General features: G+C 42.5%; 1 protein-coding gene across 2 annotated transcripts in view; it reads right to left on the bottom strand.

Moving 5' to 3' along the window:
- Positions 1 to 3,976: 3,976 nt before the first annotated feature.
- nbn (nibrin) overlaps positions 3,977 to 27,539 on the bottom strand; it is a 62,670-nt gene continuing 39,107 nt past the window's right edge. For both annotated transcript variants that reach the window (XM_033020161.1, XM_033020162.1), the window contains 6 exons: positions 26,313 to 26,739; positions 23,477 to 23,641; positions 20,763 to 20,876; positions 20,535 to 20,584; positions 4,527 to 4,682; positions 3,977 to 4,470 (listed from right to left, as the gene is read on the bottom strand). In XM_033020161.1, coding sequence (XP_032876052.1) covers positions 4,652 to 4,682; positions 20,535 to 20,584; positions 20,763 to 20,876; positions 23,477 to 23,641; positions 26,313 to 26,739 — 787 coding nt within the window. In that variant the 3' untranslated portion in view covers positions 3,977 to 4,470; positions 4,527 to 4,651. The remainder of the gene's footprint in view (positions 4,471 to 4,526; positions 4,683 to 20,534; positions 20,585 to 20,762; positions 20,877 to 23,476; positions 23,642 to 26,312; positions 26,740 to 27,539) is intronic.

Below are 27,539 nucleotides of genomic sequence, written 5' to 3'. Positions count from 1 at the left end.
CATTATTTACTGTTACACTTTTTTAAGACATACCTCTTTAGCAAGAGTGTTATTGGAGGGAGTAGTTTTCATATTTTACCTACAGTACGTATGCATTGATCAGGAGTACAGAGGATGCGCAGCCACTAAACAGATCATTCTGCATTAGAAGAATAAGACTTCACATTATTCCCTTTATGCCTACACGGTGGATGGTACGGCGGGCGAATAAGCAAGCCACGCGTGGTGAATCAAAGAGATCTTTATTGTTGAAGTAAAGAGAACAACGCGAATGAGGGAAGGCTGATCCAGGGCTCATTATTTATACTAGGGCACACCCCGAAACCTTGTGACAACTCCTTCCTGCCACAACCCAGTCACGTGACCCCTACCCCCGACTGCCGAGGATTCGCACAGTAAGTGGCCTAACCACGGGGTGGCACCACAATGGTTCGATTGTAATTACGTATTGTCTTTCCCCTGACCGAAAGCAACAAAAGCTTTTCACTGTACCTCGGTATACTTGACAATAAACTTAACTCAAAGTATGGTTCATAATTTATGATTAAGACATCAGCATACATATGGACGGATTAAAATTCTAAACATAGCTCTGCTGGATGCGAATAAAACAGTGCGTGGAATGACGTGACTCACAAACTAGCAATCTGAGAAATGGTTGGCTTTGCTGTAGAACTGTGGCAGCATTTAATCTGAGCAAAGGCCGAGCCTAATAATATCTGACCAGGTATAAATAAGAATACTTAGAAGTTACAGAATGCGTCCTTAAAGATCAACCACGTTGAATTTTGAATGGACAGCCCCAAACTTTTAATTCCTAACCTACATTAGTCAAGTGCTCAAACAGCAAAATTGATTTAAAAAAAGGTATTGACATTAACCCCTCCTCTTCCCTCCACAACTCTCTTGGGAGATAATAGTGAATACAAATTTACTGAAGCAGCTCCATGCTTACATGTTCCCTGCTCTATGCCTTAAAGAATCCAGAGAGAAAATAAATATCATGGTATAACTAAATATCATCTGGTTTCGTTTGAACCTCAATGAGGTTCAAATGACAACAAATAAATCAAGTTCAAGTGAGTTTATTGTCATGTGTCCCTGTATGGGACAATGAAATTCTTGCTTTGCTTAAGCACACAGAAAATAGTAGGCATTTACTACAAAACAGATAAATGTGTCCATATACCATGATATAAATATATACACACATGAATAAATAAACTGGTAGTGCAAATAACAGAAAGTGGTTGTTAATAATCAGAGTTTGGTCCGAGCCAGGTTTAATAGCCTGATGGCTGAGGGGAAGTAGCTATTCCTGAACCTGGTTGTTGCAGTCTTCAGGCTCCTGTACCTTCTACCTGAAGGTAGCAGAGAGATGAGTGTGTGGCCAGGATGGTGTGGGTCTTTGATGATACTGCCAGCCTTTTTGAGGCAGCGACTGCGATAAATCCCCTCGATGGAAGGAAGGTCAGAGCCGATGATGGACTGGGCAGTGTTTACTACTTTTTGTAGTCTTTCCCTCTCCAGGGCGCTCAAATTGCCGAACCAAGCCACGATGCAACCGGTCAGCATGCTCTCGACTATGCGCCTGTAGAAGTTAGAGAGAGTCTTCCTTGACAATCCGACTCTCCGTAATCTTCTCAGGAAGTAGAGGCGCTGATGAGCTTTTATGATAATTGCGTTAGTGTTCTCGGACCAGGAAAGATCTTCAGAGATGTGCACGCCCAGGAATTTGAAGTTCTTGACCCTTTCAACCATCGACCCGTTGATATAAATGGGGCTGTGGGTCCCCCTCCAACTCCTTCCAAAGTCCACAATCAGTTCCTTGGTTTTGCTGGTGTTGAGGGCCAGGTTATTGCGCTGGCACCATATGGACAGTTGCTCAATCTCTCTTCTGTACTCTGACTCATCCCCATCAGTGATACGCCCCACAATAGTGGTGTCGTCAGCGAACTTGATGATGGAGTTCGCACTGTGGTTCGCGACGCAGTCATGGGTATAGAGTGAGTACAGCAGGGGGCTGAGCACGCAGCCTTGAGGTGCTCCCGTGCTGATTGTTATTGAGGCTGACACATTTCCACCAATACGAACAGACTGTGGTCTGTGGACGAGGAAGTCGAGGATCCAGTTGCAGAGGGATGCGCAGAGACCCAGTTCTGCGAGTTTGGTAACCAGTTTGGAGGGGATGATTGTGTTAAATGCCGAGCTGTAATCAATGAATAACAGCCTGACATATGAGTTTTTGTTGTCCAAGTGGTCCAGTGCGGAGTGGAGGGCCAGCGAGATCGCATCCACCGTTGATCTGTTGTGGCGGTACGCGAACTGCAGTGGGTCCAGGTTTTTGTCGATGTAGGAGTTGATTTGCTCCATGATCAACCTCTCAAAGCACTTCATCACCACCGGCGTTAGTGCCACTGGTCGATAGTCATTGAGGCATGTCACCTTACTCTTCTTGGGCACCAGTATAATTGATGCCCTTTTAAAGCAGGTGGGGACCTCAGACCTCAGAAGTGAGAGGTTGAAAATGTCCGTAAAAACTCCCGCCAGTTGGTCCGCACAGGTTTTTAGAACACGACCGGGTATACCATCAGGTCATCAAATTGTATCATTGTTTCCTCCCTTTGGTAAATCTTCTTCAAAATATATTTCAGGAATGATTTTGGCAACTCACTTTGGTCACCTATCAAACATGCCAATTGTCTCTTCATTTTTTTTTATCATTGCAAAGAAACTTCAAAGTTTATTTAATTTAAGTTTACAGATACAGCATGGAAACAGTCCCTTCGCTCTACTGAGTCCACACAGATGATCACACCAGTTTTATTATCCCACTTTCAAATCTGCTCTGTACACACCCTGGGAAATTTACAGAAGCCAATTAACTTGTAAATTTGCTTGTCTTTGGAATGTGGCAGGAAACTTACGCAGTCACAGGAAGAACATGAAAACTCCACACAGGCAGCACCCAAGGTCAGGATCGAACCCAGGTCTCTCGTGCTGTGAGGCAGCAGCTCTACCAGCTGCATTGCTGTGTCACCCAAAACAGTTCATAAAATAAAAAGCACTTGGATTTTCAAAATGATTTGGAATAATTTGATGATCTCAGAATATCCTTTCTCTTTTGTTAGTTGCAGCAACACCTTGGCTATTTTCAAATTACAATTCTCGTAAACCCTGTGTGTTGATTTTGATTACCACTTGGTAACTGTAAAATCTGTTAAGCTTTGTGTAAATTTCCCATGTCAATATGTGAAATAATTATGTAAAAAAGGTAGATAAATGTCATAGACAACTCGTTCATAGAAATGTTTTATGATTTTACTGCAAATTGCACAAAGATTTACTCTAATAATGCAGAATTGCCATAGCATTTGAAAGGTAAGAGAAACATTAATTTAACATGTCTCAACATGATAGGTTGCTTGACACATCCAAGTTATATCTTTTATTGCAGAATCTTCAATTGGATGGTAAAATGTATTGTAATAAAAGCAAAATAATTGTACAAAAGCAATTTTGGATCAAAGATAAACTAACATGCAAGTGAAACAGGTCAGATTTCCTTCATGCAGATAATTTAGGTTTAGTTTAGAAATATAGCGTGGAAACAAGCCCTTCGACCCGCTAAGTCCACACCGACCAGCGATCCTCGTACACTTGCACTATCCTACTCGAGACAACTTACAATTTTTACCAAGTCAATTAACCTACAAACCTCTAAGTCTTTGGAATGTTGGAGGAAACCGGAGCTCCCGGGGAAAAACCCACGCAGGTCACGGGGAGAACATACAACGTCTGTACAGACAGCACCTGCAGTCAGGATCGAAGCTGGATCTCTGGAGGTGTAAAGCAGCAAATCTATAGCGGTGCCACTATGCCGCCCTACCCAGGTTATTAATGCACTTTAGTTCAGAAGCATGGAGGTCACAAAAACTCACATAATTCTATCTTTACAAATCTGACTCAAGCACAGTTGTAGTAAAACACCAATTTGTGGCATATATTTGGGAAGTTTAATGCATGTAAAGAAGGTTAAGTTCTTGCATATTTTAAACAATATCAACTTATTGTGAATCAGATATTTAGTATATTTACATTGCATAATGACAATTCCCATGTGAATATATTAATTTGTCCGTCAATTCTGTTTTGTGGCTTTCAGCAACTTACTCCGATTCTTCACAGAACATCACATAGCCCATTGAAGGTAGACACAAAATGCTGGAGTAACTCAGACTGAAGAAGGGTCTCGACCGAAACGTCACCCATACCTTCTCTCCAGAGATGCTGCCTGTCCCATTGAGTTACTCCTGCATTTTGTGTCGACCTTCGATTTAAACCAGCATCTGCAGTTCTTTCCTACACACGTAGCCCATTGAAGTGGTCAACAGAAAAAACACACACACAAAAAAAAAAATCAGATCCTGACTTTTAAAATTAGAACACAGCCAAACACAATTAGAAATACAGGGTTTTTACAGGGTTTCCTTTATTGTCATTCAGACCGAAGTCTGAACGAAATAGCTGTAAACATTACAATAGGAAATCTTTCAGACTTTTGGGTGTCATGTCCAGCTACATACAACTGTTCTCTGAAGCTCAAGAAAAGGTTTGCTTGTTGCTACAGTGATCATTTCCCCCAATAGCATCATCTTCTTTTGATGGATTTAGGATTATATCTGAAAAATCAAGTAAAATAGTAAAGTAAAAATACAATATAGGTTAATTTTTATAGGTGAGAAAACAGAATAAAATAAGAATAAGACTTGCAGCAAGCTCCTTTATCTTAAACCCTTTAGTGTTCTGGTGCAATATATTCACCGTGTGAAATTATTTTTGAAGCATTTTGAAACATTTACTAACCTCTGACTAAAGAAACTCTTCATCTCCTTCCTAAAGGCATGTCTTCTAATTCTGAGGCTATGACCTCCAGTCCTACTCTCCCACATGGAAACATCCTTTGCACATCCACTTGATCAAAGCCTTTCACTATTCAGTAGGTTTCAATGAGGTACCCCCTCATCCTTCTAAACTCCAGCGAGATGAGGAGGAATTTCATTAGTCAGAGGGTGGTGAATCTGTGGAATTCTTCGTCACAGAAGGCTGTGGCCGCCAAGTCAGTAGATATATTTTAGGCAGAGATAGATAGATTCTTGATGGGTACGGGTGTCAGGGGTTATGGGGATAAGGCAGGAAGATGGGATTAGAAGGGTGAGATAGATCAGCCATGATTGAATGGTGGAGTTGACTTGACGTGCGGACTGGCCTAATTCAGTTACTATCACTTATGATCTCCTTCTGAAACCCTGAATATGCAGAAGGTACGCACGTATAGATAAACGCATACCCAAGTACAAGCAGTCCATAAACAAATTGATCTTAATCAGCTTTAACAAGAACATTACTGTTAAATTTCTAGCTTCGAGCAACTATTATTTGATATGATTATACTGCCAAGACAAAGCTTTGCTTATCAACTTACACATGCAGTCATATTAAAACATGGGCATTTTGTGTTACATAGAAACATAGAAACTAGGTGCAGGAGGAGGCCATTCGGCCCTTCGAGCCAGCACCGCCATTCATTGTGATCACGGCTGATCGTCCCCTATCAATAACCCGTGCCTGCCTTCTCCCCATATCCCTTGACTCCACTAGCCCCTAGAGCTCTATCTAACTCTCTCTTAAATCCATCCAGTGACTTGGCCTCACTGCCCTCTGTGGCAGGGAATTCCATAAATTCCCAACTCTCTGGGTGAAAACGTTTTTTCTCACCTCAGTCTTAAATGACCTCCCCTTTATTCTAAGACTGTGGCCCCTGGTTCTGGACTTGCCCAACATTGGGAACATTTTTCCTGCATCTAGCTTGTCCAGTCCTTTTATAATTTTATACGCTTCTATAAGATACCCCTCATCCTTCTAAACTCCAGTGAATACAAGCCTAGTCTTTTCAATCTTTCCTCATATGACAGTCCCGCCATCCCAGGGATCAATCTCGTGAACCTACGCTGCACTGCCTCAATCACAAGGATGTCCTTCCTCAAATTAGGAGAACAAAACTGTACACAATACTCCAGATGTGGTCTCACCAGAGCCCTATACAACTGCAGAAGAACCTCTTTACTCCTATACTGAAATCCTCTTGTTATGAAGGCCAAAATTCCATTAGCTTTCTTCACTGCCTGCTGTACCTGTAAGCCAACTTTCAGTGACCGGTGTACAAGGATGCCCAGGTCTCGCTGCACCTCCCCCTTACCTAACCTAACCCCATTGAGATAATAATCTGCCCCCATGTTTAGGCCGCCAAAGTGGATAACCTCATATTTATCTATATTATATCTGCCACGCATCTGCCCACTCACTCAACCTGACCAGGTCACCCTGCAACTTCCTAACATCCTCTTCACAGCTCACACTGCCACCCAGCTTTGTGTCATCCGCAAACTTGCTAGTGTTGCTCTTAATTCCCTCTTCCAAATCATTAATATATATGGTAAACAGTTGCAGCACTCCACTCGCCACTGCCTGCCATTCTGAAAAGGACCCGTTCACTCCCAGTCTGCCAACCTATTTTCTATCCATGTCAACACCCTACCCCCAATACCATGTGCTCTAATTTTAGTCATCAGTCTCCCGTGCGGGACCTTATCAAAGGCCTTCTGACAGTCTAGATACACTACATCCACGTCATCCATTTTACTTGTTACATCCTCAAAAAATTCCAGAAGATTAGTCAAGCATGATTTCCCTTTCATAAATCCATGTTGACTTGGACTAATCCTTTTACTGCTATCCAAATGCCCCATTATTACCTCTTTAATAATTGACTCAAGCATCTTTCCCACCACTGAAGTCAGGCTAACTGGTCTGTAATTCCCTGTTTTCTCTCTCGCTCCTTTCTTGAAAAGTGGGATAACATTAGCTATCCTCCAATCCACAGGAACTGATCCTGAATCTATTGAACATTGGAAAATGATCACCAATGCGTCCACTATTTCTAGAGCCACCTCCCTGAGGACCCTGGGATGCAGACCATCAGGTCCAGGGGATTTATCATCCTAATAATAGCCTAACCAATACTATTTCTCGCCTAATGAAAATTTCTTTCAGTTCCTCTACCCCTTTAGATCCTCTGTCCTCCAGTACATCTGGGAGATTGTTTGTGTCTTCCTTAGTGAAGACAGATCCGAAGTACCTATTCAACTCTTCTGCCATTTCCTTGTTGCCCATAATAATTTCACCCGTGTCTGCCTTCAAAGGACCCACATTTGACTTTGCTACTCTTTTTCCCTTAACATATCTAAAGAAGCTTTTACTGTCCTTCTTTATATTCCTGGCCAGCTTCCCTTCGTACTTCATTCTTTTCAGCCCGTATTGCCCGTTTTGTTTCCTTCTGTTGTCCTATGAAAGTTTCCCAATCCTTTGGCTTCCGGCTACTCTTTGCTGTGTTATACATCTTTTCTTTTAGTTTTATTCTATCCCTAACTTCTCTTGTCAGCCACGGTTGCCTCCTACTCCCCTTAGAATCTTTCTTCCTTTTTGGAATGAAATGATCCTGCGTCTTCCGGATTATGCCCAGAAATTCCAGCCATTGCTGTTCCACCGTCATTCCTGCTAGGATCCCTTTCCAGTCTACCTTGGCCAGCTCCCCACTCATGCCTTCATAGTCCCCTTTGTTCAACTGCATCACTGCCACTTCCGATTTAACGTTCTCCTTCTCAAATTGCAGGTTAAAACTAATCATATTATGATCACTACATCCAAGCGGTTCCTTTACCTCGAGTTCTCTTATCATATCTGGTTCATTGGACAACACTAAATCCAGAATTGCCTTTTCTCTGGTCGGCTCCATTACAAGCTGCTCTACGAATCTTGTTTGACTTATTTCAGTCCTATAATTTCTTAAAAATGGGATATCTTCCCTGCTATCAAGTTAATCCCTCAAGGTAAGTGCACAACACTGAATACTTGATACTAGACATAACTAGCATACAGTATGCATTTTTATTTAACATTTTCGATGACTCCTCCATTTAACTAGAGTTTTTGTCCCGAACTAAACTGGAACTATAATTTATACTCCAAAGTGGTAAACTAAACATGAGCAGTGGTAGAGTTGCTGCCTTACAGCGCTAGAGACCCGGGTTCGATCCTGACTACTGATGAAAAAGCTACTTTTCTTAACAACTAAACCAGGTTCGCTTCTTAATAAACAGACACCACACAAACTGTTTGGTAGACCAGTTCACAACTTTACTTATTATCGGCCGATGGAAGGGAGGGAGAACTCCAGTCAAGTGACCAATGTAGACACTCGACTGTCCTCAGTCCACTTCTCTGAACAACAGAATTACATTGCATTAAATAGGGTTTTTTGTCCCCTTATCACATTCCACAGACATTAGTCATGGTCAGAGGTACAGGAAAAGGTTTCCACAGAATGCATCACATCAAATGCATTTTGTTTACATGGTACAAGATAACATTGGCCATTTGGTTTACGACATTTTATCTTTCTACTTCCCTGGTTCCTCTCTCGTCACTTCGTCCTTCATAAACATTGGCCATTTGGTTTATGCCATTTTATCTTCACAGAGATCACCCTAGCTCTTTCGCTGCTTCCTCTCTGTCATTTGGTCCCTCATAAACATTGGCCATTTGGTTTACGGCATCTTACTTCACAGATATGACTAGCTGTTTCTCTCTTCCTTTCTCGCCTCCTCCCCCATAACATTGGCCATTTGGTTTACGGCATCTTACTTCAAAGAGATCTAGCTCTTCTCTGCTTGTCACTTGGGAGACAATGTTATGGTATTTATTATCTCACACACCGCAACCTGAGGCAAGCCTAATTTGACAATAAAGATAAGCTGTAAGCTAGCCCAGAAACCTATTTTAATATTTTCTTATTTTTGTAACTTTATTCGGCCTCATCACTGATGCTGTCTATACGGAGTTTGTACGTTCTCCACGTGACCTGCGTGGGTTTCTCCGAAAGCTTCAGTTTCCTCCCACACTCCCAAGATGTACAGGTTTGTAGATTAATTGGCTTGGTACATATGTAAAATTGTTCCTAGTGTGTGTAGGATAGTGTTAAATGTGCGGGGATCACTGGTCGGTGCGGACTCGGTGGGCTGAAGGGCCTGTTTCTGTGCTGTATCTCTTAGCTATAAATTAAACCAAACTGTAATATTGTTCCTACAGATGATTCATTCTACATTCACTAATTATTCAAAGGATAGTTGAGATTGGGAACACACCAACAAACTGGACTTGAATTTAAATGAATATAATTTAAGTACGTTACATCCTTTGTATCCAACATATCTCATTGAATTTAAACAGAAGATTGGCATTACTGCAAAAACTGAGAATTTACTTTGAAAGCAAACTGGCTTTATTGGCTGGTTTCAAAGAAGCTTCAGGAGGGTGAGAAAACAAGTGTTGCCAAGCAGCATGAGAAAAGGGAGAAAACTGCAAAATACTGCTGTCAAATGGAATATCCATTAGTGAGGCCTGAGCCTCGATTGCTTAACAGAATTCAGTGATGCATTACTGTATCCAGCTAAAACTAATCTATGGGATTCTGGATTGAAACAGAATACATGCAGTTAAATGTCAATTTTTATAATTGTCTAACATTGGAAAAATGCTTGAAAAGAATATGTTTATAGAAAGTTGTAGATAATATAGTGGAGAGTATAGTCTTTCTCATTAATCTCCGAACAACTTGATGGTATCAGGGAAAGACAAAATGCTGGAGCAACTCAGAAGGTCAGGCAGCACACCTGGAGTACATGTATTGGTAACATTTCATATCGGGACCCTGCTTCAGACTGGGGCGCTGAGTTACTCCAGCATTTTGTGTCTTTCCTTGGTAAACCAGCATCTGCAGTTCCTTGTTTCTACAGATGGTATTAGGGGCAAGACAAGGAATTTCTGGTGCAGCTCAAAGGTATCCTGCGTGACAAACGGCAAAATGTTTTGCCTCATCGGTTTCCTTCATGATTTTGTAAAAAGATATAACTGGGAAACTGCAATCAACAAAATATGAACTTGGAAAACACAAATGGTTTTCAACTATTTGACATGTACACACAAGTTGTTCAAAGTCATGTGCACCAGAAAAATGTTGAAGGAAAAGCTTCATCTTCATCAGTTATACTGGTCTTGACAAAAAACAGAAAATAAAAAGTGCTGCATCCTTGAAGAGTATAACCATATAACAATTACAGCACAGAAACAGGCCATCTTGGCCCTTCTAGTCCGTGCCGAACACATACTCTCACCTAGTCCCATCTACCTGCACTCAGCGCATAACCCTCCATTCCTTTCCCGTCCATATACCTATCCAATTTCTTTTTAAATGATAAAAACGAACCTGCCTTCACCACTTTCACGGTAAAGCTCATTCCACACAGCTACCACTCTCTGAGTAAAGAAGTTCCCCCTCATGTTGCCCCTAAACTTTTGTCCCTTAATTCTCAAATCATGTCCTCTTGTTTGAATCTTCCCTACTCTCAATGGAAAATGCTTATCCACATCAACTCTGTCTATCACTCTCATAATTTTAAAGACCTCTATCAAGTCCCCCCTTAACCTTCTGCGCTCCAAAGAATAAAGACCTATCTTGTTCAACCTTTCTCTGTAACTTAGGTGCTGAAACCCAGGCAACATTCTAGTAAATCTCCTCTGTATTCGCTCTATTTTGTTGACATCTTTCCTATAATTTGGCGATCAGAATTGTACACCATATTCCAGTATTGGCCTCACCAATGCCTTGTACAATTTTAACATTACATCCCAACTTCTGTACTCAATGCTCTGATTTATAAAGGCCAGCACACCAAAAGCTTTCTTTACCACCCTATCTACATGAGATTCCACCTTCAGGGAATTATGCACAGTTATTCCTATCCCTCTGATCAACTGCATTCCTCAATTCGCTACCATTTACCATGTACTTCCTATTTTGATTTGTCCTGCCAAGATGTAGCACCTCACACTTATCAGCATTAAACTCCATCTGCCATCTTTCAGCCCACTCTTCCAAATGGCCTAAATCTCTCTGTAGACTTTGAAAATCCACGTCATTATCCACAACACCACCTATTTTATATCATCTGCATACTTACTCATCCAATTTACCACACCATCATCCAGATCATTGATGTATATGACAAACAACAGTGGACCCAACACAGATCCCTGAGGCACCCCATTAGTCACCGGCCTCCAACCTGACAAACAGTTATCCACCATTACTCTCTGGTATCTCCCATTCAGCCACTGTTGAATCCATCTTGCTACTCCACTATTTATACCCAACAATTGAACCTTCTTAACCAACCTTCCATGTGGAACCTTGTCAAAGGCCTTACTGAAGTCCATATAGACAACATCCACTGCTTTACCCTCATCAATTTCCCTAGTAACCTCTTCAAAAAATTCAAGAAGATTAGTCAAACATGACCTTCCAGGCACAAATCCATGTTGACTGTTCTTAATCAGACCCTGTTTATCCAGATGATTATATATATTATCTCTAAGTATCCTTTCCATTAATTTGCCCACCACTGACGTCAAACTAACAGGTCTATAATTGCTAGGTTTACTCTTAGAACCCTTTTTAAACAATGGAACAACATGCGCAGTACGCCAATCCTCCGGCACCATTCCCGTTTCTAATGACATTTGAAATATTTCTGTCATAGCCCCTGCTATTTCTAAACTAACTTCCCTCAATGTCCTAGGGAATATCCTGTCAGGACCTGGAGACTTATCCACTTTTATATTTTTCAAAAGTGTCAGTACTTCTTCTTCTTTGATCTTCATAGTTTCGATAGCTACCCTACTTGTTTCCCTTACCTCACATAATTCAATATACTTCTCCTTGGTGAATACCGAAGAAAAGAAATTGTTCAATATCTCCCCCATCTCTTTTGGCTCTGCAGATAGCTGTCAACTCTGACTCTCTAATGGACCAATTTTATCCCTCGTTATCCTTTTGCTATTAATATAGCTGTAGAAAACCTTTGGATTTACTTTCACCGTACTTACCTAAGCAACCTCATATCTTCTTTTAGCCATTCTAATTTATTTCTTAAGATTATTTTTACATTCTTTATACTCCTCAAGCACCTCATTTACTCCATGCTGCCTATAATTATTGTAGATCTCTCTCTTTTTCCGAACCAAGTGTCCAATTTCCCTTGAAAACCATGGCTCTTTCCAATTATTACTCTTTCCTTTCAACCGAACAGGGACATAAAGATTCTGTACTCTTAAAATTTCACTTTTAAATGTCCTCCATTTCTCTACTACATCCTTCCCATAAAACAAAATGTCCCAATTCACTCCTTTTAAATCATTTCGTATCTCCTCAAAGTTAGCCTTTCTCCAATCAAAAATCTCAACCCTTGGTCCAGTTCTGACCTTCTCCATAATTATATTGAAACTAATGGTATTGTGATCACTGGACCCGAAGTGCTCCCCAACACATACCTCCGCCACCTGACCTCTCATTTCCTAACAGGAGGTCCAGCACTGCCCCTTCTCTAGTAGGTACTTCTATGTATTGCTGCAAAAAACTATCCTGCACACATTTTCCAAACTCCAAACCATCCAGCCCTTTTACAGAATGTGTTTCCCAGTCTATGTGTGGAAAATTGAAATCTCCCACAATCACTACCTTATGCTTACTACTAATATCTGCTATCTCCTTACATATTTGCTCTTACAATTCTCGCTCCCCATTAGGCGGTCTATAATACACCCCTATATGTGTTGCTACACCTTTCCCATTTCGCAGTTCCACCCAAATAGCCTCCCTAGACGAGCCCTCCAATCTATCCTGCCAAAGCACTGCTGTAATATCTTCCCTGACAAGCAATGCAACACCTCCACTTCTTGCTCCTCCAATTCTATCACACCTGAAGCAACGAAACCCTGGAATATTTAGTTTCCAATCACAGCCATCCTGCAACCATGTTTCACTAATCGCCACAACATCATACTTCCAGGTGTCAATCCAGGCTCTAAGCTCATCCACCTTTCTTACAATGCTCCTAGCATTAAAATATACCCATTTAAGAAACCCACCACCTCTTATTCTCTGTTTATTATCTATTTCTTCTTTCTCCCCTACATGTAAATCATAAAATAAACAAGCTCTGTTTAATCTTGACAGTCTAAAAAAAAAAACTGCGCGCAAACAAGTCGACAAGATAATATTAAGAAGCCACATTCAAAGAAATGAAAAGCAACTATAACAAGTATATCAACAAAGTATTGCAATAATAATGGGAACTAAGTAAGGGATACACATTGAGGTCAGTGCAAGCAAATAAGAAACTGAGCTAATATGGGAAGGGAGCATGATTTTCAGAGAGTATGTGACCTACCACAGAGTGATTGAAACCCAAGGAACTGGGCTGGGTAGCTGGAGGGAGGATTGGACAAGAGGAGGAATGTCGGCAGATGGTGGCGGGGGAATGTTGGGGTATTTGAGTACATCATTTGAGAATAGGGAGGCAGAAGGGTGGGAAGAATTTTCAGAGATACAGCACAGAAACAGGGCCTTCAGCCAAGAGTCTATTACAACCACCAAGCACGCATGTTTACACTAATCCTGCCCTGATCCATTTTATTCTTCCCATTTTCCCATCAACCCTCCTCCAACCCCCAATTCTAACATTGGAGACTCGATGTATATGAGATGGATAAATAGGGTAGACAGTCGGTACCTTTTTTCCAGGATGGAAATACTCAATACTAGAGGTGAAAGGTGATATGCGTAAGGAATTAAAAGTAATGTATATGAATGCGCGAAGTATAAGAAGTAAAGTAGATGAGCTTGAGGCTCAGTTAGAGGTTGGTAGATATGACATTGTGGGGATTACTGAGACGTGGCTGCAGGAGGATCGGGCCTGGGAAATTAATATTCAGGGTTATACATCCTGTAGAAAGGACAGGCAGGTGGGCAGAGGAGGGGGGGTAGCTCTGCTGGTGAGGGATGGAATTCAGTCCCGTGCGAGGGAAGACATAGGGACTGACAAGGTAGAGTCACTGTGGATTGAGTTGAGGAATTGTAAAGGCAAGAAGACACTAATTGGTGTTATCTACAGACCCCCAAATAGTAGCACGGATGTAGGGTGTATGTTGCAGCAGGAGTTAAAACTGATGGGGGATTTCAATATGCAGGTAGACTGGGAAAAGCGGGTTGGTTCAGGACTCCAAGAAAGAGAGTTTGTAGAATGCCTCGGAGATGGATTCTTAGAGCAGCTTGTAATGGAGCCGACCAGAGAAAAGGCAATTCTGGATTTAGTGTTGTCCAATGAACCAGATATGATAAGAGAACTCAAGGTAAAGTAACCGCTTGGAGGTAGTGATCATAATATGATTAGTTTTAATCTGCAATTTGAGAAGGAGAACGTTAAATCGGAAGTGTCAGTGTTGCAGTTGAACAAAGGGGACTATGAAGGCATGAGAGGGGAGCTGGCCAAGGTAGACTGAAAGGGATCCTAGCAGGAATGACGGTGGAACAGCAATGGCAGGAATTTCTGGGCATAATCCGGAAGACGTAGGATCATTTCATTCCAAAAAGGAAGAAATATTCTAATGGGAGTAGGAGGCAACCGTGGCTGACAAGAGAAGTTAGGGATAGAATAAAACTAAAAGAAAAGATGTATAACACAGCAAAGAGTAGCCGGAAGCCAGAGGATTGGGAAACTTTCATAGGACCACAGAAGGAAACAAAATGGGCAATACGGGCTGAAAAGATGAAGTACGAAGGGAAGCTGGCCAGGAATATAAAGAAGGACAGTAAAAGCTTCTTTAGATATGTTAAGGGAAAAAGAGTAGCAAAGTCAAATGTTGGTCCCTTGAAGGCAGACATGGGTGAAATTATTATGGGCAACAAAGAAATGGCAGAAGAGTTGAATAGGTACTTCGGATCTGTCTTCACTAAGGAAGACACAAACAATCTCCCAGATGTACTGGAGGACAGAGGATCTAAGGGGGTAGAGGAACTGAAAGAAATTTTCATTAGGTGAGAAATAGTATTGGGTAGGCTAATGGCACTGAAGGATGATAAATCCCCTGGGCCTGATGGTCTGCATCCCAGGGTCCTTAGGGAGGTGGCTCAAGAAATAATGGACGCATTGGTGATCATTTTCCAATGTTCAATAGATTCAGGATCAGTTCCTGTGGATTGGAGGATAACTAACGTTATCCCAGTTTTTAAGAAAGGAGCGAGAGAGAAAACGGGGAATTACAGACCAGTTAGCCTGACTTCGGTGGTGGGAAAGATGCTGGAGTCAATTATTAAAGATGTAATAATGGGGCATTTGGATAGCAGTAAAAGGATTAGTCCAAGTCAACATGGATTTATGAAAGGGAATTCATGCTTGACTAATCTTCTGGAATTTTTTGAGGATGTGACAAGTAAAATGGATGAAGGGGTGCCAGTGGATGTAGTGTATCTAGACTTTCAGAAAGCCTTTGATAAGGTCCCGCACGGGAGGCTGGTGACTAAAATTAGAGCACATGGTATTGGGGGTAGGGTGTTGACATGGATAGAAAATTGGTTGGCAGATCGGAAGCAAAAAGTAGGATGGCAGGCAGTGGCGAATGGAGTGCCGCAAGGCTCGGTGTTGGGGTCACAACTGTTTACCATATATATTAATGATTTGGAAGAGGGAATTAGGAGCAACACTAGCAAGTTTGCGGATGACACAAAACTGGGTGGCAGTGTGAACAGTGAAGAGGATGTTAGGAGGTTGCAGGGTGACTTGGACAGGTTGAGTAAGTGGGCAGATGCGTGGCAGATGCAGTATAATATAGATAAATGTGAGGTTATCCACTTTGGCGGCAAAAACAAGGGGTCAGATTATTATCTCAATGGGGTTAGGTTAGGTAAGGGGGAGGTGCAGCGAGACCTGGGCGTTCTTGTACACTGGCCACTGAAAGTTGGCTTACAGGTACAGCAGGCAGTGAAGAAAGCTAATGGAAGGTTGGCCTCCATAACAAGAGGATTTCAGTATAGGAATAAAGAGGTTCTTCTGTAGTTGTATAGGGCTCTGGTGAGACCACATCTGGAGTATTGTGTACAGTTTTGGTCTCCTAATTTGAGGAAGGACATCCTTGTGATTGAGGCAGTGCAGCGTAGGTTCACGAGATTGATCCCTGGGATGGCGAGACTGTTATATGAGGAAAGATTGAAAAGACTAGGCTTGTATTCACTGGAGTTTAGAAGGATGAGGGGGATCTTATAGAAACATATAAAATTATAAAAGGACTGGACAAGCTAGATGCAGGAAAAATGTTCCCAAAGTTGGGAGAGTCCAGAACCAGGGGCCACAGTCTTAGAATAAAGGGGAAGTCATTTCAGACTGAGATGAGAAAAAACCTTTTCACCTAGAGAGTTGTGAATTTATGGAATTCCCTGCCACAGAGGGCAGTGGAGGCCAAGTCACTGGATGGATTTAAGAGAGAGTTAGATAGAGCTCAGAGTTAAGGGATATGGGGAGAAGGCAGGCACGGGTTATTGATAGGGGACGATGAGCCGTGATCACAATGAATGGCGGTGCTGGCTCGAAGGGCCGAATGGCCTCCTCCTGCAACTATTTTCTATGTTTCTAGAGGATATAACTTTAAGGTGAGAGGAACAAAGTTTAAAGGAGATGTACGGTGGATGTTTTTTGGTTAAACAGAGGGTGCCGAGTGCCTGGAATGTGCTGCCGGGGGTGGTGGTGGGAGGTACAACAGTGGCATTTAAGAGACTTTTGGATGATCAGGTGGACATGCAGGGAATGGAGGGATATGGATTATGTGCAGGCAGGTAAGAGTTAGTCTTGGCATCATGTTTAGCACAAACTTTGTGGGCTGAAGTACCTGTTCCTCTGCTGTATTGCTCTATTTTCTATGAACTACATTCTTATAATGGAAAATCTCAATAATTTATCTTTCTCATCCTCGGGGGAGGGGTGGGCAGTATATCTCTATAGAGCACCAATTCAATTGAGGTTTGAGTAGTCATGAAAGCAAAATTGGCTATTTCTCTTCATTAGTATCATGTGATAATTGGATACATGCATGAATAATTTGAGCCTCAGCTTTTATCGTTATGTTATCTCTCAGCAACCAATCTTTTGCTTAGACAGGAAAATACCCTCATATCTGATGTGAATTACATCACCATTTTGCTACATCTGTGTTTGTAGGCAAACATAGTTTCTAGGCAACATTTGCTCATTGCCTTGCAATGTGCAAAGATTGCATACATTTGTGCAATCTATGTCAATACTTCTTGGCAGAGCTGCAAGTACATGGGGAAAAAATGTAGCAGCGGCCAGTTCTGTGTTCCATAGTTCTACTAACATAGTCACTGCTCTCCTTCCTCAATAATCAATACAGTAAGTATTCTTCACGCTGCCTCCGCTAGGCCAGCAGCATAATCAAGGACGAGTTGCAACCTGGCCACCCTCTTCTACCTTCAGGCAAAAGGTATTGAAGTGTGAAAACGCACACCACCAGATTCAGGGACAGTTTCTACCCAGCTGTTATCAGGTAGCTGAATCATCCTATCACAACCAGAGAGCAGTGCGGAACTACTACTTACCTCATTGGTGACCCTCGGACTATCCTTGATCGGACTTTGCTGGCTTTACCTTGCACTAAACGTGATTTCCTTATCATGTATCTATACACTGTAAATGGCTCGATTGCAATCGTGTATTGTCTTTCTGCTGACTGGATAGAACGCAACAAAAGCTTTTCACTGTACCCCAGTACACGTGACTATAAACTAAATAAACTAAACTGAAGCATTTATCTTCTGAACCTATTCCAGAAACAGGTTATTAAACAGAGTTAAGGGCCTGTCCCACTTATGCGATTTTTTCGGCAACTTGCCGACACCCGTCATAGCCGCAGCAGGTCTACGAAAATTTTCAACATTGAAAATCGAGCGGCGACCAGAAAAAGGTACGACTCTTTAGCAACTACTCACGACCATACATGTCGTGGGGGTACAGGCCCAGTGCCCTTTCACAACTCTTTAGATTATGGAGTAGTTCCTGAGGATTGGAGGGTAGCTAATGTAACCCCACTTTAAAAAAAAAGGAGGGAGAGAGAAAACGGGGAATTACAGACCAGTTAGTCTAACATCGGTAGTGGGAATGGCAGACAGTGACTAGTGGGGTACCGCAAGGCTCAGTGCTGGGACCCCAGCTATTTACAATATATACTAGACTAAGTGGGACCCATTGGGTCCCAGCATCACACAGGAGGGCTGGTCACCAACGCAATATTCCACCTCTCCACCAATTCCAATACTGCTCGCCAGTGGGGGGGGGGGGGGCTGTCTGTTGCGCTAGTATGGGTGTTGCGGGCTGAAGGTACTGGTTTCCAGAGAGCTAGTCTAGACATTGTGGGCCATATAGATGCTTGGGCAGGAATCCAACTGTTGCAACGATTTTAAAAGCCAAGCCAAGGCAAACAATTGGGCTGCAGCCACCCGACTACCAAAATTCATTTTGTGAACACAGACTTGTTAAAAAAAGCGAGGCAATCAATTGGGCCGCAGACACCCGACAACCAAAATTCATCTTGTGAACACAAACTTGTTAAAAAAGGCGAGGCAAACAATTGGGCCGCAGACACCCGACAACCAAAATTCATTTTGTGAACACAAACTTGTTAAAAAGGACTGCAGCCACTTTACAGCCGCATCGAGGGGACTCACCCTTGCCGAGGGGATGTGCGTTCAGTGTTATTCGCAGCTCAGAGAGCCGTGACCTTCTCGCTTCCTGGTCTGGCAGAGACTGAGTGAGGCACGACACTTCCTGGTTTTATAGCCCCTCCCCCTGTCACCAGCGGGGGCAGCAGAGAGAATGGGGAATTTTGTAAAAACATTAATATCCCTCTCATTTATCATCGACGGAAAAAATCCTCTGCACTCATACGGCGGAGGGGGGCTCTGAGTGAGGTGGCCAAAAATGACGGCCGTAGGTGGCGGCGTTCTCTCGGAAATCGCAGCACAGTCGGCCAAAAGCGGTCAAGATCAGAGATTTAGTAATATATAGATTAATGATTTGGACGAGGGAATTGAATGCAACATCTCCAAGATTGCGGATGACACGAAGCTGGGGGGCAGTGTTAGCTGTGAGGAGGATGCTAGGAGGCTGCAAGGTGACTTCGATAGGCTGGGTGAGTGGGCAAATGCATGGCAGATGCAGTATAATGTGGATAAATGTGAGGTTATCCACTTTGGTGGCAAAAACAGGAAAGTAGACTATTATCTGAATGGTGGAGGGGAATTAGGAAAAGGGGAGATGCAACGAGACCTTGGTGTCATGGTCCACCAGTCATTGAAAGTAGGCATGCAGGTGCAGCAGGCAGTGAAGAAGGCGAATGGTATGTTAGCATTCATAGCAAAAGGATTTGAGTATAGGAGCAGGGAGGTTCTACTGCAGTTGTACAGGGTCTTGGTGAGACCACACCTGGAGTATTGCGTACAGTTTTGGTCTCCTAATCTGAGGAAGGACATTCTTGCCATAGAGGGAGCACAGAGAAGGTTCACCAGACTGATTCCTGGGATGTCAGGACTTTCATATGAAGAAAGACTGGATAGACTCGGCTTGTACTCGCTAGAATTTAGAAGATTGAGGGGGGGATCTTATAGAAACTTACAAAATTCTTAAGGGGTTGGACATGCTAGATGCAGGAAGATTGTTCCCGATGTTGGGGAAGTCCAGAACTAGGGGTCACAGTTTAAGGATAAGGGGGAAATCTTTAGGACCGAGATGAGAAAAACATTTTCACACAGAGAGTGGTGAATCTGTGGAATTCTCTGCCACAGAAGGTAGTTGAGGCCAGTTCATTGGCTATATTTAAGAGGGAGTTAGATGTGGCCCTTGTGGCTAATGGGATCAGGGGGTATGGAGAGAAGGCAGGTACAGGATACTGAATTGGATGATCAGCCATGATCATATTGAATGGCGGTGCAGACTCGAAGGGCCGAATGACCTACTCCTGCACCTATTTTCTATGTTTCAAACATTCATCATATGTTAACCCAATCATTCCTGGAATCCTCCTCTGAACCCTTAACTTGCTAACTGGCTCTTCCTCTGAACTAGTGTACTGCATTCAGTGTTGGTAATGCTTTGTTGAGCACCCTGATTTCCAACTTGTGCTAGCTCTGATACAGGTCAGAAACACAAAACATTTGCTGGAGAACTTCACCCGCTGAGTTATTCCAGCTCTGTGTCTTTCTTGGTGAAACATTAGCTGTTTCTCCTTCCATAAACACCACCTGACTGAGTACTTCCAGTATTTTCAGCTCTTCTTTCAGATTTCCAGCACCAGCAACCTGCTATTATAATGTGCCCATTGTAGTTCAACTTTCCCTTTTAATTTACAGAATGGTAGCTCAAACATCATAGAAAAATTCTGCCAATGATGCAAACATTTTGACCATATGCATTTTAATTAGATCTGTGCTTCAAAAAAAAAGGTTAATCCCCTACCTGAACAAATCATCAGCAAGATTCTCTTCCTTAGCTTTCTGGCTCTGTTCCTGAATGAAAGAAAGTTTTGAATATGTTACTTCAGAGTTTGATATTTTGTGTAACAACTTAATTCTCCGTCCATAGTTTTCTGTTCTTATGATATAAGTGCTCAGGTCTTTCATACATTTAAATTAAAAACAGAATTGTAGGCATATAATGTCAGAAGCATGTTAATAGAAATCATACCTCCACTTCTTGTCGTAACCACTCCTCCATTTCTGAGCTCTTTTTAGTTTGATAAGCCTTCAGATCCGTGCCCCCAATAATTTTAGGAAGTGCCTTTGCTCCAGGATACAACATCTAGGAGTTAACATAAATAGGTGTTAAAAAATACGATCGAAACAGCACTTTAATTAATATTTAATTGTTCAAACAAAACTAAAAAGGTTCACAAACAATCAATTAAACAACATTGAATGAAAACAGGAGACATAATGCAGCAGGTGCTGGAATCCTACGCAAAAAATAAAAATAAAAGTAATGGAGGAACTCAACAAGCCAAGCAGCAGCTACAGAGGGGAATGGACAGACGACGTTTCAGGTCGGAAGCTTTCATCAGACTTCATGACATTTCCTCGCTGATTCACCTGCACAGCTTAAATACGTTTCACACCACCAGCTGCATTTAAACTCAAGACTATTTTGTTTTGGCTGAAGACAGAATTGTTGGATTATCTTGTGGGACATGCCCCATTAACCAGTTAGAAAAGCAAGCATCATCATTTGTTATTGCTGTTACAAAGAAGCAATTGGTTCTTCGCAGATAGACAGAATCAAAGGTTTACATTTTTAACTAACGAGAGTTAATAGTGGCAAAAGAAACAAAATAATAATGAACAAGGCAGTGCAGTAAGAGAAATAGAAGAAACAAAAGGTGGGAATAAAAAAAGAGGAAAAGCATAGCCTTTTAATATAAAAAGTTTTAAATCCGTAAAAAAGACTTTAAACCCCTAAAAATCTTAGGTTTATATTTATTATTGTCACATGTACAGAGGTACAGTGAAAAGCTTTGTTTTACATGCTATGAATTAATACTAATGGATTAATGGATAACGGTAATATTAATGCCAAGGAAGCTGAATCTCTGGACCATTTCTACGTCCTCGGCATTAATACTGACAGAGGCATGTACTCCACCGTGCTTCCTGAAGTCAATAACTAGCTCCTTCATATTGCTGACATTTAGTGAGATGTCATTGACAACATTTTACTAAGTTATCCTGTACTTCATCACGTCATTATTTGTGATTCGGTCCACCAGTTGTGTCGCCTGTAAACCGGAGGATGGAATTAGAGCTGAATTTGGCCGTACAGTGGTGAGTGTGAGCATAATACAGGATATAGAACGCATCCTTGCATGGCACAGGTGTTGAGAGTTATTGTGGAGGAGGTGTACATTACTTGTGCATGTCCGTGAGGTCTTGAGCTCTATGGGTCAGAAAGTGGAGAATCCAGAGCAGAGGGGGGGGAAGCTGATTCCAAGATCCCCAGAGTTTGCATCTGAATATGGATAGATTATGGTACTGAAGGCAGAGCTATAGTTAATAAATAAAAGATAAATAGGGAAGTGAGAGACTAGAAAGTAAATTATTTTAATTTAGGACCTGAGCTTCATTAGTACTTATCAGCAATTTCATCTTTGGAAAAGTACTTAATATTGAATTAACAATTTCTGTGATGGGTTATGGGTGTAAAGGGAATTTACTATGCTAATCCAAGACATTATTTAAAAAACAGGAAGGTTCAAGAAATATTGTCATTTCTGACAATCAAACTCAGATAATTCACAACTCGCAGGAATCTTTTATCATTTTACGTTTCTGACCAATTTTCACATGGATAGATTGAATGGAAATGGAAACTTGCCCTTCAGCCCACTGAATCCACGCAGACTACCCATTCATGGTACTTCTATGTTATTCCAATTTTGCATCCACCCCCTACAAACTAAGGGCAATGTACAGAAGCCAATTAACCTACAAACCCACGAGTCTTTGGGACGCGAGAGGTCGGTGGGGGCGCTGCAAGCCGGCAGCCCTGTCAGCAACGTGTTGGTCTTTTCAACTTTTTTTGTATTTTTAGTATGTTTTAATGGATGTTTTTAACGTTTCTTTGTGTGTCTTGTGTGTGTGGGGGGGGGGGTAAAGGGGAAACCGTTTTGGTTGCCTCCTCCACAGAGAGGCGACTTTTTCCAGGTCGCCTCCCCAGGATTCGGCGAGTTTTCCCGGAGACGCGCTCGGGGCTTTAGCGGCGGGCACAGCGCGGACTCTCGGCATGGAGCGGGCGAGCCCTCGCTGGGACTCGCCGGAGGGGAGTGCTCCGTTTCGATGGCCCGCGGCAGCCTGAAGCCGCGGTCTGCAGAGCTCCAGCTAGCGTGGCGTGGCGTTCGCAGCCTGGGATCCCTCGTTAGGGACCCGGGAGAAGCCACCACTGCCGGCCCACGGCCTACTTCTACTGCGGGCCCGGCGTGGACTTACCATCACCCATGGAGGGGAGCTCCGACCGCCGGCCTTGCGGTGCTTCTGGCTGCGGCGTGGCAGGGACTTTAAATCTTCGACCGCCGGCCTACACCAACCTAAAGCCACGGTCTCCGGTGGGGAAGAACCGACTCTGGACTTACCTGGACTTTTACCTGTCTGCACATCTGGACGCCCGCAGCGAATGCTGCGGAGGGTTGAGGTCCCGGCCACGGGGGAAATGGAGGAGGACTAGCCAAATTTTGTGCCTTCCACCACAGTGATAACATTGTGTGTTTTTAACGTTGATATTTTTCTAATGGGATAGAGTGGCATTTTAAATGGATTTGCATTTTTTACGCGTACTAATTATTTGGGAAACTGCAATTCCAAAACCTATTTACCTTCTACTATGAAAATAGAGCATATAAAATAAATATTAACCTTTCTAAAATTTTTAAAGTTCTTCAGTTGAGTGTCCTTGGCATTAACAGCAGAGGTAATCTGTGTCTCTTTTCCAGTCTGGCAAACAAGCGACTTGAACACTGTTAACAAAAGTTTGCTTGGAATAGTCTCATCATTTTCAGATTGAAGAAGTAATTCCAAATGCTATAAAACAAAGAAAATATTAAATATTAAAGCAACCAATGAACACTTTATTTCAAGCATTCTTTTCATAAAATTGCTATACTTGAAATTACAAAACAGTATTCCTAAAATAATTTGATATGGAGTGTTTTGGGTTGTATAAATAATGGAATAGACATAGTAAAATAGCAAAATACAAGAAGATATCGAAGCATGATGACTCTTCACATGCTGCAATCGGAAAATCTACTAACGGGCAGCACATTGGTAGAATTGCTACCTTGCAGCGCCAGAGACCCGGGTTCGATCCTGACTGCAGGTGCTGTCTGTACGGAGTTTGTACGTTCTCCCCATGACCTGTATATGTTTTCTGAGATCTTCGGTTTCCTCCTACACTCCAAATAAGTGCAGGTATATAGGCAATTGGCTTGGTATAAATGTAAATTGTCCCTAGTGTGTGCAGGATAGTGTTAATATGCGGGGATCGCTGGCTGGCGCGAACTCGGCGGGCCGAAGGGCCCGTTTCCGCGCTATACATCTAAACCATACTAAACTAAAACTAACATCTATATCAACCATTCCATCCCTTTAAATCTCAATTCCCAAACCAGTGGAATTACTAACAACATTCTCTTAAATCTGCTTTCAGGTTTGGTGATTTGCCATCCACCAGGAGCAGCTGACCTCCCAACCCGACCTCTGGATCCAAATGGTTCCGACCATCTAGGCCCATGACGAGACCTACCTTGACCGTGGCCTACCCCAACCTCAACATTTAGATGAAAGGATTCAAAGTAACATTATCAAATTTGCAGATGACACAAAGCTGGGTGGCAGTTTGAACTGTGAGGAGGATGCTATGAGAATGCAGGGTGACTTGGACAGGTTGGGTGAGTGGGCAGATGCATGGCAGATGCAGTTTAATGTGGATAAATGTGAGGTGATCCACTTTGGTAGCAAAAACAGGAAGGCAAATTATTATCTAAATGGTGTCAAGTTGGGAAAAGGGGAAGTACAATGGGATCTGGGGGTCCTTGTTCATCAGTCATTGAAAGTAAGCATGCAGGTCCAGCAGGCAGTGAAGAAAGCAAATGGCCTTTATAACAAGAGGAGTTGAGTATAGGAGCAAAGAGGTCCTTCTGCAGTTGTATAGGGCCCAATGAGACCACATCTGGAGTATTGTGTGCTGTTTTGGTCCCCTAATTTGAGGAAGGACACTCTTGCTATTGAGGGAGTGCAGCGTAGGTTTACAAGGATAATTCCAAGGATGGCGGGACTGTCATATGCTGAGAGAATGGAGCGGCTGGGCTTGCATACTCTGGAGTTTAGGAGGATGAGAGGAGGTCTTATTGAAACATAAGATTATTAAGGGTTGGACACGCTAGAGGCAGGAAACATGTTCTCAATGTTGGGGGAGTCCAGAACCAGGGGGCACAGTTTAAGAATAAGGTGTAAGCCATTTAGAATGGAGACATGGAAACACTTTTTCTCACAGAGTTGTGAGTCTATGGAATTCTCTGCCTCAGAGGGCAGTAGTGGCCAGTTCTCTGGATACTTTCAAGAGAGAACTAGATAGGGCTCTTAAAGATGGCAGAGTCAGGGGATATGGGGGGGAGAAGGCAGGAACGGGGTACTGATTGTGGATGATCAGCCATGATCACATTGAATTGCGGTGCTGGCTCGAAGTGCTGAATGGCCTACTCCTGCACCTATTGTCTATTGACTCTTATCTGCCTGCAAATAATCCATATTCCTCCATTCCCTGAATATCCATGTCCCCATCAAAAAGTCTCTTAAATGCCACTATGATATCCACCAGCACCCGTGTCAGTGCATTAGGAGCTTACCACCCTGTGTAAAAAACTTGCCTCGCACATGTCCTTTAAACTTTGCCCCTTTCTCTTTAAAGCTGTGCCTTTCAGGATTTGATATTTCCATCCTTGGAAAAAGGTTCCACATGTCTCCCCTATCCATTCCTCTCATTATTTTAGATCTAGTCATATACCACGGAAACAGGTCCATTGGCCCAAGTCATACATGCTGACTAACATACCCAATCTATGCAAGTCCTATCGCGTTTGGCCCTCTACGCGCCTCAACTATCTCCTCTGGCAGCTCGTTCCATGTACCCATGTACTTTTTCAGTGTGAAAAAGTAGCGTCTCAGGGAACGATAAATCAGCCATGATTGAATGACGGAGTAGAGTTGATGGACCAAATGGCCTAATTCTGCTCCTAGAACTTATGAACTTATAAAGTAAGGCAGCCCCACCTCCAACCTCCTGCCAATATTCTCTGACTTGAATGCCAAGATCCCACTGTTTGTCAATGCTATTGGTCTTCCCATTAATTGTATATTTTCCCCTCATATTTTCAAGGAAAAGCTCTTTAGACCTAAAAAGCTGGAGTAACTCAGCGGGACTGGCAGCATCTCTGGAGAGAAGGAATTGGATCTAGACCCTTCCTCAGACCCCCTTCAGTTACTCTTTAGTTACTATTTGGGGGGCTCGGTGGCAATTTCTTAAACACAATGACAAGGAACAAGACTGGATTTAAACAGCTGTTTCAAGTTTCCATAGTCTCTTGTGTCGCCAAGGAAGAAATTTGTTCTTGTGCAGCATCAGTCTAGTATTTAAAAGGATTTTTGCATATCCACACAACAAAGCTATCAGTTAAAGCCAAACTTTACTCACAGATTCTTTGGTCCCATTCTCTGTCGTTAGCTCATCTTTCACCTTGCACTCCAAAACCTCAGCTTCCAACTTCCTCCTTTTACTCACTCCCAGCTGTTCATGTCTGGAAAACATCACATCATCTGCCGGGCTTTCGACTTGCTTTATTTTTTGTGTTTTAAATTCACAAACTACATCAGTATTCTCGGGGAACTTTTCTCCTGATGTTTTTTCTTCCTTCAAGGGTCCAGCGTTCCCTTTTGAACACTCAGCAGAGGTATCTATTTTGACGCTTTCAGAAATATATTTGTTCTGCGTGTTCTGACTAGTAAACTCTGAATCTTTCTTCTCCAACGAAGGATCGACGTGCAGATGATGATCATCAAGTAGTTCTGGGTCCTCCATTCTTGCAAATTTCGCCTGGGATACTTCTGTTTCCTCTCTTTCCCTGCATTTATTATATGTATAAAAGTATACATTAAAATCTCTTACTTTCCTTTCTCGCCTTACTAAAAGTAATTCTGCTCAAAAAGGCATTGAGGGTCACCAGCATAATCAAGGATGAGTCTCACTCCCGACATACCCTTTTCTCCACTCTCCCATCGGGCAATAGGTATTGCAAATGTCCCCCTCCAGATTCAGTGTTTAAGAAGGAACTGCAGATGCTGGAAAATCGAAGGTAGACAAAAATGCTGGAGAAACTCATCGGGCGAGGCAGCATCTATGGAGCGAAGGAACTACGCAACGTTTCGGGTCGAGACCTTTCTTCTGATGTGAGGGTGGGGGGGGGGCGGGGGGGGAAAGAAGAAAGAAGAGTTAGAGACAGTGTCTCCGTCGAAATCTGCGAAGGATGGAACTGCTTTTTTGATTTCAAAATTCCATTGAAACCCTCAACTTGATAGCTTATAGCAAACTGACGTGTAAGTTCTCACACTACCCAGTGTTGCAGTGCTAATTTGACAGGTGCCGGAGCTGTCAAATAGGGGCGTCATTTCAGGTTTTGCTTGGGGGGGGGGGGGGGGGGAGGGAGAGGGGGGTAAGCTAGTCTCCCAAGAGGGTCAAACAAGTTTATAGCCGATCACTACATCCCAGTGTATAACTAGTACAATAAAGCATATAAATACTTAATTTAATAATATGACAAAATATTGCACAGTTGCACTCACTAATTATCATGAAATATAATTATCAAGCAAGTAGAGAAAAAGACGGTGATCATGTATTTTTACAGAGGTGCTGGCCCAGCAC

Source organism: Amblyraja radiata, chromosome 4, assembly GCF_010909765.2.
Source record: "Amblyraja radiata isolate CabotCenter1 chromosome 4, sAmbRad1.1.pri, whole genome shotgun sequence".
In the NCBI taxonomy this organism is placed as follows: Eukaryota; Metazoa; Chordata; class Chondrichthyes; order Rajiformes; family Rajidae; genus Amblyraja; species Amblyraja radiata.
This window is presented reverse-complemented; position numbering and strand designations above follow the sequence as displayed.